This window comes from Solanum lycopersicum, chromosome 7, assembly GCF_036512215.1.
Source record: "Solanum lycopersicum chromosome 7, SLM_r2.1".
NCBI lineage: Eukaryota > Viridiplantae > Streptophyta > Magnoliopsida > Solanales > Solanaceae > Solanum > Solanum lycopersicum.
Genome location: NC_090806.1, coordinates 1,872,524 through 1,890,925, shown reverse-complemented (window position 1 = coordinate 1,890,925; position 18,402 = coordinate 1,872,524). Strand labels below are relative to the sequence as shown.

Here is an 18,402-nt window from a genome sequence, read left to right as displayed (position 1 = left end):
GTTTGCATCTACTTTTACTACTTGTTCTAAAATTATGTGTTGTGCTTTAATAATTTGTGTTGGTTGTTAAATTGTGATGTTTCGTTTGAGTCAAATTTGAGGGTTAGAATCAACTTATCTATATCTTGATGCAACTTGCAAGTAAAGATAAAGAACCACAATATATTCAGTGTAATTTTGATAAATGATGTTTGAGCTTGTTTGATTTTAAAAGGGTGGTGTGTGAGTATGTTTACTCCTATCTTCAAAAAAAAAATAGAGAGATTGTTTTCGATAAATGCTCACCTCAAAATTGAGAAATTGTTTCTGACAGACCATTAATCTGAAGATGTCCAAAAATATATACACAAATTAAATTTTAAATCTAATTATGAACACATAATATTGTTATTGTAAAATTTAGAACTCATAAATATAAATCTAAAAACTTTTGAAGAAAGTGTTTTGTTAGTTCTCATGTTTCTTTTGATTCAATTTTTGAGTGGTAGAATAAATTTTTCCATATCTTGATGCAACTTGCAAGTAGGGCTAGAGCTAGAAGGAGACGCGGATATAAAAATGATATATTTAATGTAATTTCATAAATGATGTTTAAGCTTGTTTCATCTTAAAAAGAATGGTGCGTATGCATCATTATTTTTATCTTTAAAAAATAGAGAGTTTATTATTGATAGACGCTTACTTCAAGGTTGAGATATTGTTTCTCATAGACTATCACCTTTTTTTTATGTGGTGTCTTGCTCATCGTTTGATATCTATTCTTTTTTAATATTTATTTTGAAATTTTAATAAAATTCGATCAGGTGATATAAAGATCATTTAAAAAAAAAGAGTAAAATTTAAACTATTCTTGTTAAAGAGGCGTCCATTGACATTTCTTTGTTGGTAAATAACAATATAGGGTCTGTGTGTGTTGATTGGAAACTCCAAAGTTTTTGTTTTTTAAGAAAATTATATGTTGTTATTTTAATTCATGCATTATAAATATGTTATTTTTATTTTGTGTATACATATATATTTGCAATGCTAGTCGATAAATGTTTTCATACAATTAATCAATTATTGTACGTATAACTTGCGTAAAATTTCATATTGAGATTTTCTTTTAAACCAAAACAATCGATAAAAATTAAAGTGTGAAAAACTAACTATGTTATTCGATTTTATCAACAAAAATAATTAAAATATAATACTGTATTTTTAAAAAATCCGAGCAAATATTGAAACTAGAATTGACCATCAACTTGGGTCAACGAAGACATATAAAATGTAGATTTAGATCTGCATGGAGATTAAAATTGCATAACATAATCAAGTTTAATATTAATACATTAAACATCATGTGCATGAAAAAAAATATTTCGAGACTAATAATACTTTTAATTATATATTGAACAATTTTAATCTCAAATTTTATCATGTAATAACCTCCCTAGTCCCTACAAAACTGTCTCCTAAGCCAAGAGTATGACCCAATTTTATTTTTTATTTTTTTAAAAAAAAGAGAAGAATAAAATATTCTTAAAATTATTACCATGTCCATGTTCTTATATACATGTCATTTTCTTTTTTTCATAAGCGATGTTCAATATTATTTGAAAGATTAATTAAGTTAAATTCACACGTTGGAAAACTTTATTTTCAAGAATAAAAAAATGACTATATGTTCAAGGTTGAAATGTAAAAGTTCTGATTAAAAATAAAAATATAATTATCACTTTATCGCAGCGTCATTGCTTGGATTTCTGAAATCACATATACTTTTAAAAAATTTGACTTCAAATACTTGTCTATGTGGGCTCTCAGGAGTCATTTCTTTTGTCCTTCTACTATGAAGTGCCAATTTGTTTTTTTTACTTCATTAGCTGTTTTTCTTTGGAGTGACTTGTGTGTTCTCAAGGAAAAAGATAAATATTTTACTGTTTTTTGCTTTCCCTATACATAAAATATAAATAAGTATATAAGAAAATGGTAACTACGAAAAAGCCAATTTCAAAATTATTGTCTTCCAAGAAGATGAAATGAAAATATCTCCATGTTATTTTATGAAGCATTTTGAGTGTTTAATTAATGTCTTTAATTAATTATGTCATTAGGAGGTCATATATTCGATTATAGAGATAATCTTTTGGAGATATACAACAATACTCAGTACTTAATCTTTTGGAGAAAGATCACAATTTTGATATTAATTTTATACTATATTCATTGGCTAACATATACGGAAAATTGAGAAAATCGTCTTATTCCTGTAAATTGGCTGCCAATTACCTAAAAATCACTCAAGAATTGTGAGACTAGACATATATACTACTCCCCTAACTCGCTAGGGAGTGTTCCATAAAGATATCGTAAAAATTTTATTTGGAAGTCGTACCACCAAAATATTCATGGGTTAACATACACAAAAAAAAAAATGGAAGAAATTGTTTAATTCTTGTAAATTGGTTTCTAAAATGCCCAAAAATCACTCTTAAAATGCTTAGATTGTACGTACTACGCCCAAACTACCTACAGAGGGTTCCATGAAGGTTTCGCAAAAAAGTCTTCTAAAAGTCGTATCATCAAAATATTCATAGACTAACACACACAAAAAATTGAGAAAATCATTTAATTTCTGTAAATTGGACCATAAATGCCAAAAAAATACTCTAAATAAATAGTACGACGGAACGTACTCCTCCCCCAACTCTCTATGGAGGGTTTCATAAAAATTTCACAAAAATTTTACTTGGAAGCCATCTCATTAAAACATTTATGGGCTAACACACATGAAAAACTGAGAAACTCGCTTAATTCATGTTAGTTGGCCCATAAAAGCCCAAAAATTATTCTAAACATGGTGAGATTGTACATATGTACTACTCACTCAACTCTCTACAATGAGTTCCAATAAAAGGTTCCACAAATAATTCATTCAAAAATCATATCACCAAAATATTCATGGGCTTACACACATGAAAAACTAAGAAAATCATATTATTCTTGTAATTGACCCTAAATGCCCAAAAATCGCTCTAAAAATTTTGAGACTGTGCATTGTTCTCCTAACTCGCTACAGAGGGTTCCATAAAGGGTTCAAAAAATAATTCATCTGAAATAAGCCATATCAACAATAATTAATGGACTAACATACAAAAAAAATTTGAGAAAATCGGCTATATAAATTAGCCCCTAAAACATCACTCTAAAAATGTGAGACTGTACGCACTACTACCCCAACTCCCTACTTAGGGCTCCATATAGGTCTTGCAAAAAAAATTATACGAAAGCAATGCATCAAAATATTCATGCGCTAACATACACGAAAAATTGAGTTAATTGCCTAATTGTTTTAAATTGCCCCAAATGACTAAAAATCACGCTAAAATGGTAAGACGGTACATATTTCTCCCCAACTCTTTACGGAGGATTTCATACAGGTTCTGTAAAAATTTATCTCGGAAACCATACATCATCATATTCATGGGCTAATACATTGAAAAAATTAAAAAAACTCACTTAATTCCTAGAAATTGACTCCTAAATAATCAAAAATCACTCTGAAAAATAGTGAGACTCTACGTATTGAGAAAATATCCCTCCTTCAGATTCTTCAAAAAAGGTATGACCAAATAAAACTCGAATCCAACTTTAAAATTCTAAATAAAGTGAATAATTTTAATTTGATGGATTTCGAGTCGGATTTAATTGACAATTCATTTAAAATAAATAAATATACTAAATTGATTTTGAGAATTTTCATTCAAGTATAATAACATCTACTAGGAATAAACTTAGTAATTAAAAAAAATGAAGAAATATATTTGACACAATAAAATTTTGCAATTCTCTTTTCTTCATCTCCTCATACGGGCGGCTAGGTATGTCTTGTTTTCATCAATTTTTTTCCATTTCTATGCCTTTTTTTGTTCGATCTATCGTTTAATCTAATCTGAGCTTTTGTGTAAAATTGTGTTTAGTGATTTGATAATTGTAATTTTCTAACCCAATAATTGTGAATTGTGATAGAGAGTTGTTTGTTGTTAAATTGACTCACTGTTTGTTTGTTAGGTGACTCAACAATTTGGCACTTCCAATCGAATTTCTGTTTTCATGGATTCACAGTCTGATTCGTAAGTTACTTTGATCTTTATTTGGTTAGTTTATATGCAATTGGATAAATAGGCTACTATAGTGTATTTCTTTAACTATATTGCTCCGACTCTCCAAAAATGCTATTGCACCCGTATCGGAGACCTCGAATACTACATCCGACACACCCAACAACAACATAAGTGAAATCTCATAGAGTGGTAGAATGTACGCAGTCCTTAGTCGTTACAACTACCTTGAATAGGTTATTTTTGATAGACCTCGCCTTAAGAAAATTAAATTAGTAATAAAACGAAACGAAGGTAGTGGGGGAGAAACATGACAACGAATAGCAAAGTAGTAACAACTACAATAAGGTGGGATCACCTAAACTATAGATGAAGAGTTTGAGCAAGATAGTTGTTTTATAAACTTTGTATCTCTTGTGGTTTCTTTGTGAGTTGAATTTTGAGTTTCTTTTTGTTGAAGGCAAGTTATAAGGAGGAGAAAAGGACCAGCGTTTGAATATTTGGTTCCGCTTATTTATGCACCGGCTCTTCCTCTCAGTAAGTTTTGATCCTATCCAATTCTTGCTTATTGAATTCATTATGTATCATTATTTTATAGGTTATCTTTTGTTTGTGAAATTTTAGATGGCTATGCTATTTATGTTTTATACGTTTGATGTTTTTGGGTTTTCAGTTAGGATAGCACTGAGGCACAAGCCAGTTCTTAGGGATCGTTTGTTCTATGGTGTCTTGGCTGGTGCATTTGCTCATGGAACTTATTTACTGTATCCTTTATCTCATCCATTAAACTATTGCTTATTCTTACCTGCACCCCCCCAAAATTTTGTGTAAGTTTATGTTTCAATAGAAGCCTAAGGTACATAAAATGAGTTCAAAGGTATCTGCTGCCGTTTGTGCTGTCTAACTTTCCTCTTCCCAAAGTATATTGTCAATGTCTAAACTATGTTTTTTTACCTCCGACACTGCCATGTAGATATCAATCTTAGTGTCAATAGGAACCATTTCAACCTACCAAAATCAAAGTGAAACACAAAACAGACCTTTGTTTTAAGATTATAGCTTCAAGTGTGATGAAAAACATCTCATAGGTTGGTGGTATATGATATTTACATGTAAATCTAAGCAAATTTTAGTAGAGAAAGTAATATGGGGAAGTATATAATCCTAAAAGAACTTCGCTTCCTCCTTTGAAGCAAATACTTCTAGTGAGCAAATCTTTCCATCAAGCTATGCCAACCAAACACCACAAAATGATTAGATGAAGGAGCAACTCTATAATACCAAATAGAACCTTTCACATATTTATATTTGAGAACAAAGCATCTAATAACCCCTTATACGATTATTCTAATTCCTTCGTATTTCTGTTATGGTAGTTATTACTAGAATTAGAGGAGGTGAAGGAGGATAAATAACTAAGAACAGTGGAAGGTCTGTTTCACTATGTCCTGTCATGAAGTTGATTTTCAACTTTGGAAGTTATTGAAAAAAAACATTTGTAAACAATGAAAAAAATGCTTTGTGCTTAGTATCTAAGATGTTTATTCTGATTTCGTGTTGTCCATCAATTGCAAGTATGCCTAGCACAACGAGTTCATTGCTGTTGTTGCATTGATCTGAATGCTGACACCTAAAAACTTTCTTCTGGCATATCTGGATACTTATATCTAATACTATTGCATGCTTCTGACTGTAAAATTTGTCATTAACCATGATTTGATCAGTTTAATGAACATACTGGAGAATGCTGTGAATTTGTGTATTTTAAAGCAATGGTTGCTCTAGTCTGTCTGAGAAGCAAAACAAGGTGCACAAGGATTGAGGATAATGATGTTCTCAAATTTCATTTCTCTCATTTTTTAGGATAACGAAGTTGTATTAGAGGAAGTAGAACTTTTGGTCCTTCCTTTTATTGATAGATATCTTCGAGGAAGTAGAACTCCTAGCAAACACTTGTGTAAACTCAGAGCTGTTTACTGTATGTAGCTGCTGCACTTTTGCTTACCAGAACATGCAAGTCATATCTACACAGTGAACTAAGCTTTTCATACTCCGCTATAAAGATAGTGTGGAGATCTTTTTGTTTTGTAAAGGATCGAAAGATATAATTTTGCCTGCAGATTGAGCTTTATGCATAAGTTTGCTGTGGGACTCCTGAAACTACAGCTATTTGGGATTTATTTGGCTGTTATTAGGTATTCTTTTATCAACTCTTACCACAGATAATGAGAAGTACACTTTTTTTATGCTTAGAATGCAGAGTTTTGAGAAGGTAGGCCTTTCATTTGATTATCATGTTTGTATGCTTGCTGACTGCAGCAAACAATAATCAGATTATTATTCTTTGTTTATCTAGAACTGTCGTCTCAAATAGATAGAAATGGAAAATTCCTAGAAATAGTTTGGAGTAATTCTAACATTAAAGTAGATGCATATAAAAATATTATGCATTTCTTAGTCACCCTTTTACCTAGAGGCAGAGCTAGTAAGACTAGTAAGAGGGAGGAAAGGGTCCCTCCCCTCGTAGGAAAATTATATTATGCACATAGGTTAGCGTTTGACTTGTCCACTAAATTAAGTTTTGTTAACATGAAAATAAACACCGGCTGGGTTTATCATGAGATGTACTTGTGTATTGGAACTGTATCTTGTGTTCTGTCACGACCCAAATCGGATCGCGACTGGCACCCACACTTACCCTCCTATGTGAGCGAACCAATCCATCTAAACCTTAACATTTCAATATAATATCAACAGAAAGTAATGCGGAAGACTTAACTCATTAATAAAAACCAATTCAATAACTTCTAAAATCCAACATCTATTATTCCCCAAAATCTGGAAGTCATCACCACAAAAACATCTATAAATCAAATGACTAAACTAAGAGTATTCTAAAAGCTAAAACAAGTAAAAGCTAGTCCATGCCGGAACATCAAGGCATCAAGACGTGAAGAGGAAGATCCAGTCCAAGCTAGAAGCATTAGCTCACCCTGATATCTGGAGTAATGAAGACTGGCTAGAGTTACTGTTGAGTCGAAGATGACGGCACGTTTGCTGCATTCCACAAATAAACAAGAAGAAAACGTAAAAGTAGGGGTCAGTACAAAACACGGGTACTGAGTAGATATCATCGGCCAACTCAAAATAGAAATCAATATATACCAAGTAATATCATAAATCAACTATGATACTCAACATGTAGCAACAGCAAGTACTATATCATTAACAATTACCGTCAAGTTCACACATGAGGACTCAAGCCTCAATACCATACTCATATTGGGAATTAGATTCATTAAATTGAACATATTAACATCTTTTCAGATTCATTATCTTTATTCCTCTTGTGTCGGTACGTGACACTCCGCTCCCTTACTACTATGTGTCGGAACGTGACACTCCGATCCCCTGATTCTACGTGTCGGTTCGTGACACCCGATCCCCTAAATCTACGTGTCGGTTCGTGACACCCGATCCCCTAAATCTACGTGTCGGTTCGTGACACCCGATCCCCTAAATCTACGTGTCGGTTCGTGACACCCGATCCCCTAAATCTACGTGTCGGTTCGTGACACCCGATCTCCTAAATCTACGTGTCGGTTCGTGACACCCGATCCCCTAAATCTACGTGTCGGTTCGTGACACCCGATTCCCTAAATCTACGTGTCGGTTCGTGACACCCGATCCCCTAAATCTACGTGTCGGTTCGTGACACCCGATCCCCCTAATCTCATTCTATCAATTCATCAAGCCTTCTCTTATACCAAGGCATCATCAATCTCATTACTTTAGTTCATCAAGCCTTCTTTCATACCAAGACATCATCATTAACAAGAGATTAGGTTTTTATCAAGATTTGGGATTCAATAGCTTCATCATGCTTAATTCATCACCATCATATAATCACATTCATGCATGCATACAATTAAGCACATAGAAGGGTTTACAATACTACCCAATACATATCATTCTCTATTGAGAGTTTACTATGAAAGCATAAAACCATAACCTACCTCCACCGAAGATTAGTGATCAAGCAAGAAAATTCCAAAGCTTTGTTCTTCTTTTCTCCCTGTTCGTTCGTTTTCTCCCTCTCTTGTGTTTTTCAAATTTTCTTATTCCAACCCTCTTTCTTTTACCCTAATTAGTATATAATTAAGAATAAAAGATGGCAATAATAACCCACTAATTAACTTAAGGTTACCTCTTTTAACCCCCAAGTAATTAGACTTATTAACATTAACCCTCTAACTTTATAATTAAAGCAGGAATAGTCAAAAACGTCCCTTAAAACGTATAAAGAAATCCGACCCGGACTGGGATTGCGCAGCCTGCGACGGCCCGTCGCGCCTGCGACGGTCCGTCCTGCTGCCCCGTCACAGACTTCAGAGACTCAATTTCTCTGAAGGGTCTGTGACGGTCCGTCACACCTGTGACGGTCCGTCCTGCCATTCCGTTACGAAGTTCAGAGAGTCGATTCGGTACCCAATTTGCAGATTTTCTAAGTGTTTTGAAACGAGACCCTGCGACGGTCCGTCGTGGGGCCCGTTGTCTTTGCCAGTTTTTCCAGAATCGAAGTCTGCTGCTCAAAACGACTAAACAGGTCGTTACATGTTCTTTTTCTTTGCTCTTTGGTGTGTGCTTGTGTTTTATATGGTCTGTTATTAGGCAACACAATTATATTAACGATCTACCATATGTCATATATATGCATTTTCTTTGTTCTTTCTTGAGCTGAAGGTCTACCGAAAACAACCAAGTAGGGGGTAAGGTCTGCATGCATTCGACCCTCCATAGACCTCACTCTATGGGAGTACATTGGGCATGTTGTTCTTTTTTCTTTGTTCAGGAGCTGCGATCGTTTGTTTTCCTTAACTGGCTGTTCAGTACAGATCTATATGATGCTGAGAGCAAGTGATGGATATTCTGACCTGGAGATACCTCTACTACAGCAATTTTCCCTGTGCTCAAACAAGATGCAACTTGATATTCTGATGACATTTCTTATACTACTATATTTTCATGCGATCGTGCTTCTATCCTTTGGTGAGGGGTAGACTAAATACACATTTAAACATTTTGCTCTTTTGAATCAGTACTTTGTTTGAGAATGTTTCTGAAACATATGTAGCTGTTGTAACCAAGGAATCCCCGTAGTTGCTCAAGTTTTCATCGATAGGTTCCCTTAAATTCGAATGATCTACCATATCTGTAATGCATTTCTTATTTTTTTTAAGTTTGGGTGCACATGACACACCTTAGACTTGACAAGACTCCTAGACTGGCTCGTTTGTAAAGGAGTGTACATGACATCTTAGATGAATATCACGTTGAAATGTTTGAGGAAAGTGAAGAGCTTTATAAGATATAGAATTTGATGATGGTGTAACTAGAAGACAAATATGTAAGGTCTGTTGGGCTAAAGCGGACGATATATGTCATCGGTTTGGTCAGTGATCCATGTGACTCAATATTATTGATTACTATATGCACAAAATTACTACCACAAGTTAAAAAGGAACAGGATGTGACTCATCTGTAAGTTGTGAGGCCCAAAAGTTAAGAACAGACATGAAAGGGGTCTATCACCAGCCAATAGTTATGTCAAAAGTAGTGTCATATTCACAAATCAGACCATATCAATGCTAACAGGTGGCATTTGCATTCATCACTAGCAACGAGAACGGGAATTGAACTCTATCAGATCGGTAGCTCAATAATAGAATTACTAATATTTTGTTGAAACTTTGGACTTGTTCAGTTCGATTCAAACAGGCTCTAAGTTACCCTTTCAACACAAAAATTCATTAATATTAGCTAGAAGCCTAGAATCTTGAAAATGACAACCTAATTAAGGAGACAAATAATCTCCATTATTATACTTATTACTCAATAAAACAATGATACCATGTACTTTGAAAACAAAACATGATGTTTACATTTAATCATTTTCTTAAGACTTCTAAAAATATAGAAATATTCACGAATTAAATTAATAGAGAAAGTGTATAGGTGTAAGACCAAGTGGTCAATAATAAAATTTGGTGAGATATTTAGATCAGATGTGACCATTTTTATTGGTAAAATAAATATATTATGAGCTTAAGTTTAGTATGAACAGCCCATTATTTATATTAATTAATGTTTTCTACTTTGGAGGTTTTTTAAATGAACGGTGCAGGTTCAATTCAAAGCTAATCAGAATTTTAATAACTAAGAAAGAAAATGATTGAATTATAGAATTAAGTTTGGCAATCTTCTTAAACTACTATCAATTATTATGGAACTAAACCAAGTTAGTGTTCTATTTAATTATAGAAATCTGTTTTGTTTTTTTTTAAACAGAGTTACTCGATATTTATGTTAATGAGAGGTGATAAATACCCTAAAAATTGGTCGAATTCTACTCAAATTTACAAAAATACCATGATTATATATTTTTTTAAAAATAAAAATATGCTCCAAGCTAGTATACCAAGAAGATAGAGTAGTATGAAATTTCGCTAAAATAACACTTATTTTAAGACTGAGACAGTACTTTTTTGTGTTCAAATGTTGGTAAACATTAACTTCACATATCTTTGTCATTTGACCTAATCTTCTAAGCCAAAACAAGTGTGGTTTGCTTTAGCGGTTGAGCAGCTTCACCGTCAATCGATAGATTGAGAATTCAGGTCATTGTTGAAGGATAAGTGAAATACTATTGCTTGGGTGGAGCGGGAAAAAAAATAAAAATCTTTCATACCAAAGATTCCACACCGAAAAAGTTAGCTCAACACAATCTTAAACAGAAAAAGGGATTTGTTTGAGAAAAAACTTCACCGTCAATCGATAGATTGAGAATTCAGGTCATTGTTGAAGGATAAGTGAAATACTATTGCTTGGGTGGAGCGGGAAAAAAAATAAAAATCTTTCATACCAAAGATTCCACACCGAAAAAGTTAGCTCAACACAATCTTAAACAGAAAAAGGGATTTGTTTGAGAAAAAAATTTGGACCATTTCTCGATTTGTGCGTGTCATCCTTGCGCAGGGGCCATGCTAATCTTCTCTGTATCGTTCCAATTTTATCGGATGTCCCCGAAGGGACAAACACACATGCTAATATTCAGCTATACTAAGAGAATAAAGCTTCTTTGTGCAGCCGATGAGGGAGAAATAGCTTGTTTGTTGGGCTCATGGGCCTGGACTCCTTTTATTCCATCTTAATCGAAGCCCATTTTGTTATGGGCCGGCTACTGGGGAGGATTTAGGGGGTGCTAGGGCGTTTACTCGAATTTATCCGACAATTTTGTTTTACTATATATAAGGTAAAAAGAAATCATCTTTTGTATACATTTAGAGAGATTTTGAATTTCTTAAACACAAGAATTCCTTGAGGTTTTACATTCAAGTTCCACGTATTACATTTTCATTTTTCGAACCCTATTAGTGAAAATTTTAAATCTGTTACTTCTTCTCATAAGTATTTATTGGGAATATTTTGATCTCCTTCCACATCAAGAGATATGCTTCTATTTGTTTGTTTGCTTCTTCTTTTCTTTTTCTTTTTTTGAGAAAGAGAAAAAAAATAAGTTTGCTTTATATTTTGTTTTGTTAATGCATTGAAATATATTTAATAATGTGCTTTGACACTAGATGAAATATGATGTACAAATGTGTTAATGAAATGAATTGAGAATCAAAAGATCTTAGGTTTAAACTCCAATAAAAACGGCAACATTATTAGATGACTAATTTTCATTTGTTCAACCCTTGATGAATAGAATTATCCGATACTGATGTTGGAGGAAGATAACTAATGACTCAAAGGTGCATGCAAGCGGAATCAGACACAAATATATACTTTTCTTTTTTTGGTAAATTTTGGTGTTTTAGACACAAACATATAAAATGCGAATGTTGACATTATCATATTTAATGATAAAATATGTTTCATAGGGGAAAATTTGTAAAACAAACTATATAGTACACAACGAGGCGTTTGTAGTCCAACGGTTAGGATAATTGCCTTCCAAGCAATAGACCCGGGTTCGACTCCCGGCAGACGCAACTTTATTTTTTAATTATTTATTTTTCGCACCTCTTATGTTAAGGTCTTATAACATATTTGATTGGAATTAAAAACCTATTCGAGGTCAAGGTCGATATTTAGAGGGTCATGTGTGACCTTGATCCAAAAGAAGATTGGTTGCAATGGAGAGTTTGGATCCTCGAGATTGCATACTCTACAAGCGAGCATTTCTAGGAGAAACTTCATGCATTTCAGAACTAATCTCAAAAGAAGAAATTCTTGATTTAGCTGATTATTTTGCTCGATTAGTAGAACAATGCATACATATACGAGAGTGGTTTTCTTTAGCAATTGAGTACCTGTAACTATCAACCTATAAGTTGAGGGTTTGAATCACGTTGAAGTTTAAGTAAGAACACAACTGATCGAGTGAAGTAGGAAAAAGAACATTTTTAGAGCTTGAGATTGCACACCAAAAAAAATTAGCTCATTTGAAAAGAAAAAAATTTGGACCATTTCTCGATTTGTGCGTGTCATCCTTGCGCAGGGGCCATGCTAATCTTCTCTGTATCGTTCCAATTTTATCGGATGTCCCCGAAGGGACGAACATGTGTGTTAATGTTCAGCAATATTAATAAAACAAAGATTCTTTATATAGACGATGAGGGAGAAATAGCTTATTCTGTTTCTTTTGGCATGGGCCTGGGCTGCTGTTTTCTCTTTTGGTTCCATCTGAGCAAAGCCCATCTGCTTATGGACTTCACCTAAATGGGCCGGCCTTCTTATTTCACTTAACAGAACAAACTATTATAGAATAATCGTCCATCGAAATAATAATCTTTATAGATTAGTTAGTAGTAAAATTATTTTTGGCCATGGGTCAAATTTATGAGGAATATGGTATTTAAATTGTCCTTGCTTTTGATATTTGTGTAAGAATAATTTTTTGAGTCTAGTGAAGAATATTTGTTCAATTGTTTATCGAATTTAGCAAAATTCACATAACTTTGTATTATCTAAATTCAACCTACTTTGCAATTAAAATTTAAAAATCCTACAAAATAAACATGATAATCTATGTTGTTCATCAGGTGTATTCGGTTTTTCGGTTTGGGTTTTCAATTTTTGATTTTGAAGAAGTGTAACCCAATCCAAACCAAAATAAATTTGGTTTAGTTTGGTTTGGTTTTTCTCTTTTTGGTTTGGATTTTTTCGGTTTGGTTAATCGGTTATGTCAATATTTAGAAACATATATATATATATATATATATATATATATATATATATATATATATATATATATATATATATATAAAATTTGGTTTTTTGATTTTTCGAATTTTTATTATTCTAAATCCGAAATCAAACCAAAAAACCAAACAAAGTAAATCATAAATCCAAAACCAAACCAAGAATCCAAAAAACCAATCCTTATTAGAATTTGGTATGATTTGGTTTGGTTTATTCGATTTAATTCAAATAGTGCTCACCCTTAGTTCAACAAGATGTTTTCGAAATTCTAATTTCTATTGTTCAACGTTGAGGGAGAATTCGATTTTTTTTTGTTCGTCTTGAGTATGCTTGCCTCTTTAGTTTACCTTAATCTAATTTGCAATAGACCACAACACCAATTTTCACATTTAAAAACCTACTATTCTTTTTATTTATCTTATTATACATATACTAACTTTGATACAAAGTTATCGAGTTTGACCAAACTCGTAGATTCTATTGGGCATCCGTTGTCATCTGCTTCTATTTGAATATGGTCAATAAAGAGAATATAGGTCTAGCAAGATCACAAATGGCACTCATGTATAAAAATGCAACCATTACTAGGTATCATCCAAATATGTAATTTTTCAACCCCTTACATACGTTGAAAGGCGATTGTTGCGTCCGTGCAACATTTCCACGATATCGTTATGATAAATTAATGGAACTTGGCCCAAAAGTAATGTTCTTGCCTTCTATCGTTATAAAGTTCAGGTGTTATTGTCACCTTAGCAATTCGTGTGAGGATTGGTCATTAGGGATCTCTTGAAAACCTTTTTAATGACCTAAAGAAAGACGTTATCAAAATCGAACCAATGACCATCGCATTACAAATATAATGTTCAAAGTTAAGGTTGTTAAAAAAAAAATTCTAAGAGTTCCAAGCAATGGAAGTTGGTTCAATCAACTACCACCATTACAACAACAACAATAACAATAACATAGCACTCTCATCTTTAACCAGAAGTCTCGGTAGGGTTCAAATTAGGGGAATGGAGAAAATCTTCTTTGGAGCACCACTCCAAATGAGCCCTGCAATGAGTGATCCAAATTTAGTCAGGGACTCCAATGCGGTCTCCGAGCACCAGGTGGGAATGGGGTCTCTGGAAGGTAGAGTACTACATCAAAGCTCATCCCTACTTTTCAAAGGTAGAAAGAAGAAAGACAGTTTCCGAAAGACCCCAGTCCAATCCATAATAAGGATTAACGGTTGAATATTAACCTTGTCATATTTGAATCAACGCGCAAGGAAATATATCCTTTTACTTCACCATTTGATCATCCCAAGCAAGCCATGCTAAAAACTGGATGTGGATTTGCACTCAAATTCACATTGAGATTCTGCAATGTACAAGCAAGAGAAGAGAACAACAACGTCTATGCATCAGTCTCAAACAAGTCAATTGAGGTCCCAAACAATAATAGGAGAGAAATTATATCATAACCATAAACACATAAAGTTATATTATGTACTCAAGGATAACATTAACATTATTCAGACATACAACAAATATTACTACTTCTCCATCTTCAACAACAATAATTGAACTTCAGTACCAAACAAATTGAAGTCGGCTATACATACGATCCATCAAGTTGCTATGCTAAATACACTAAGTCCTCACAAAAATGTACTCCTATAGTCCTATAGATCTAACATGTTCTCCAATAGATTGGTAGTGAATAAAAAATTTACTATCATAAGCTATAGTAACAACATTTTGCTACTGTTCGTTCTCTTTTCAATTATTTTCAGCATGACTTCTTCAGTACTACTAATATATTTCATATTCATACTTGATTTTAATATGTTTTACTTCAGTCAAGGATCTAACAAAAACAGTATCTCTACTTTCACAAGCTAGGGGTAACTGATGATTAAAAAAACTATACCACAACATCAACAATGTCTCGATCCATGCCTACATAAATTAGGATCGATTATATGAATTAGGTAATGGCTTTGTTTAAGTTAATCTTAGTCCAACATTATATAAAAAAAAAAAAAAACAAGAAGTTAATATATTTTCTACCATCATACAAATCTCTTACAAGACTAAAAGACTTCAATAAAATTAATTCCCAAACCTAATATTAACATTCTAATAGCATAACTAAAACTCAAACCATCAAGACAACTAACAAAAATGGAAAAAAAAAAATCAAAATACCTGCTGAGAAAATTAGGGATTCCTTCATACATTCATCACTCAGCACGTCGCGACATGATCCATGTGTTTGATACTGGATGCGTGGACCTGACTCTGACACCATGTTAAATAAACTAGTCCATTCATCAAAGAACAAGCTTAAGGAAAGGATTGCCCGAAAACATATAAAGAAACTAATGAATCAACTACCTATGTGGGATTCCTAGAATCAAAATAAATCAAGAAATTTTAAGAACAAAATCAAGACATAGATCAATAAAGTTAATTGTGCATGATGAAAAAGCTGTTAATTAGATATCTAGAATAGTGATTGATTTCTAGATTTTTGCAAAAAATTTACCAGATTTGTACAAAAAAGGACAGAACAGGAAGAGATGTACCTCCCAAATCTACAATTGTCCTCTAATAAGTACATGAAAAGACATGCTTAGTACAATATTTAATTACATAATTATGAGATTTATTTATTTATTTATTATCTATAAAATAAAAAAAGAAGAGTAAAACTCTTTACCTCATCTGATGATAAACTTCTTCTTCTTTTCTGTCTAATAACCAAAACCACCACCAACAACAAATATAGAATTTCATGTACAAGTTCACGTGAATTCATTAAATCTTTTGTATATATTAAGAAGTTTATTAAATATTTAATTTTGAATGTGATTTTTTTTTTTTTATAGCAATAGCTTAAGATTATTATAGAAATCTGTAAATTTCAAATTGTGAATTCCGCTTTTGAAAGTAAAAAAAAAATATCTATTATCTTTATCTATTTTGTGGGTGTGTGTGCTGAAATGTCATGTCCATCGGTCTATCTATAGATTAGATATACTAAAATAAAAACATAAATTTTAAAGATAAAATCACAAATGTCCTTACATTTATGCTGCTTCGACAAGTGTCATGATATGAAAAAAATCAACATTTGTTATATCTCAAATAGGTGGTAAAAGCGAAAAAAGAAGGAGAAGAAGAAACTTAGATTCTGACAGAATGAGAAGTGAGCACACGCAAATGACAATTGTATATATATTTATACAATTCGACATCGTGTGCTCACTCTCTTCTGTCATGATTCTCTGTGTTCCCCCTCCTCCTTCCTTTCTCTTCACTTCACACACACCAACAAGAAATTAATCAGATCTGAAATCAAAGACATAACTCTTTTTATAGAAAAGAATAAAAACACAAACCCTAGAACATCTTCCAAGAAATCAACTATAGAGTGACATAAGCATCAACTTTACGAATTCGATAAAATTCAATATTTTATCTAAATATCTTTACTTTTTTGATGATTAAAAACTCAAAAAAAATTATATTCTGATATCTATAAATTATGATGACTAATTGCCTTCAGTTTTTTCATTTTTACAAAAACAAAGGTAATGATGAAAGACGAATTTAATGCATTAATGAACTTTGACCTACATCATTTTCATATATTTTTTTCATTATATTAATATGAAAAAAATTAAATTATAGTACTTTTTATTAAAATATATTTTAAATTTAATTTTAAAAATTAATTAAATTAACTATTAATAAATAAAATATTGTAATTACTTTAGAATAAAAAGTATGATATAATAATTAATTATATAATTATATAAAAGTTATTAAATTTACGTAAATTTTCAGCTTTCATACTACATCTGCCCTGGCTAGAGCTAATGCCTGGAGAACATTTTTTGCGTAGTGGCTTTGTGGGGTAAATTGGTTGGTTGGGTTGTCCTTTTCTAATAATTGGGCTACGTGGACTAATAGTACTAAGCTTTTGTGGTTCACATAAATAATTATATTTGATTTAGGATTTTAAGAAGATAATGTATGAGTATTTAAAATTAAAATTTATAAGTACGAAATTTTTAAATTTATGTCCAAACTTAATTTAAGTATACAAATTTTACTGCACAAATTAAAATGGGAAGATAATTGTATTCATCTTTCAACTTTTTGATTGAAATGATATTTGCTCCATCTCATTTTTCATATAGATATAAAATATTTAAAGAATTTATACACAAATTTGTAATTAAAATTGAGTATTTAATGTGATTCTCGTGCTCCAAAATTCAATAACATAAATTGTAACGTAGAGAGTTAATATTTATTTATAATTTAATATGAGTATAATCTAATAATATTATATAAAACATTTTATCAACTATTATTTATTTTTCGATGCAACCAACTAAATAATTTTTTCTGATTTTTCAATATCCAATATTATATTATAATTTGATTGATTTGAATATGACCAACCAGACATACATTAGTTTTATTATTAACAATGAGTAAGTACATTCCAACCACAAAACTAGTTATTTAGATATTTTCATTTATTTTATTATTGATTTTTTAAAATTTCTTGATCCAAACAAAACCTAATCTATATAAATTGACTTGGTATTCGTTAGTTTGATTTGACTGTTGTGGATGAATCCTGACCGTTAGATCAGAAGTGGGACCACCCACATGGAAATTGTCAATGTGATTTGGACCACACCAATAGGGCTGCGTGATTCAATGGGAGACACCGTAAATATATCGCGTTTGTTAAATTGTCTAAGTGTTATCTTTTTGGTTATCGACTCAATTTTGTTATTCGTTTAAAATTTTTGACTAATTTTCCTAGTTCTTTTTGGCTCATTACTCATAAATATATCATGCTAGTCTATTATCGAGTTTAACTAATTTAAATTCACAGATTAGTTAAAGATTATTTTATCTTTTCTTTAGATTATCTGAATTAAACTTTATTGCTACCCTCTAGGTTCGATCCTCGAAGGGTTTGTTGAATATTTCTTGATTACAATTATAAATTGATATTT

General features: G+C 31.9%; 1 protein-coding gene, 1 long non-coding RNA gene and 3 other non-coding genes across 11 annotated transcripts; 2 read left to right on the top strand and 3 right to left on the bottom strand.

The window, feature by feature from the left end:
* The first annotated feature begins 3,516 nt into the window (after positions 1-3,516).
* LOC101263916 (uncharacterized) lies at positions 3,517-9,454 on the top strand. 3 transcript variants are annotated; one of them, XM_069286881.1, is made up of 5 exons: positions 3,517-3,604; positions 4,054-4,115; positions 4,564-4,640; positions 4,777-4,867; positions 8,994-9,454. In XM_069286881.1, the coding sequence occupies exons 2-5, from the start codon at positions 4,096-4,098 to the stop codon at positions 9,022-9,024; spliced, it is 219 nt and encodes a 72-aa protein (XP_069142982.1). In that variant the 5' UTR covers positions 3,517-3,604; positions 4,054-4,095; the 3' UTR covers positions 9,025-9,454. The 3 variants fall into 3 exon arrangements, with proteins under 3 accessions (XP_069142982.1, XP_004242579.2, XP_069142981.1); XM_004242531.5 differs by lacking the exon at positions 3,517-3,604 and adding an exon at positions 3,734-3,863; XM_069286880.1 differs by lacking the exon at positions 3,517-3,604 and adding an exon at positions 3,874-3,975.
* Positions 9,455-11,092: 1,638 nt separating this feature from the next.
* On the bottom strand, positions 11,093-11,195 carry LOC112939983 (U6 spliceosomal RNA). Its single transcript, XR_003247595.1, has one exon. It is a non-coding gene; the product is annotated as a U6 spliceosomal RNA (small nuclear RNA).
* An 890-nt stretch (positions 11,196-12,085) lies between these two features.
* TRNAG-UCC (transfer RNA glycine (anticodon UCC)) lies at positions 12,086-12,157 on the top strand. The gene has a single exon. It is a non-coding gene; the product is annotated as a tRNA-Gly (tRNA).
* Positions 12,158-12,620: 463 nt separating this feature from the next.
* On the bottom strand, positions 12,621-12,723 carry LOC112939985 (U6 spliceosomal RNA). The gene has a single exon (XR_003247597.2). It is a non-coding gene; the product is annotated as a U6 spliceosomal RNA (small nuclear RNA).
* Positions 12,724-14,192: 1,469 nt separating this feature from the next.
* On the bottom strand, positions 14,193-16,876 carry LOC101263621 (uncharacterized). 5 transcript variants are annotated; one of them, XR_011210697.1, is made up of 5 exons: positions 16,448-16,876; positions 16,080-16,113; positions 15,566-15,658; positions 14,617-14,735; positions 14,193-14,426 (listed from the first exon to the last, which is right to left on the bottom strand). It is a non-coding gene; the product is annotated as an uncharacterized lncRNA (long non-coding RNA). The 5 variants fall into 5 exon arrangements; XR_011210699.1 differs by having other exon boundaries at positions 15,566-15,652; positions 16,448-16,776; XR_011210698.1 differs by lacking the exon at positions 16,080-16,113 and having other exon boundaries at positions 16,448-16,769.
* Positions 16,877-18,402: the final 1,526 nt, after the last annotated feature.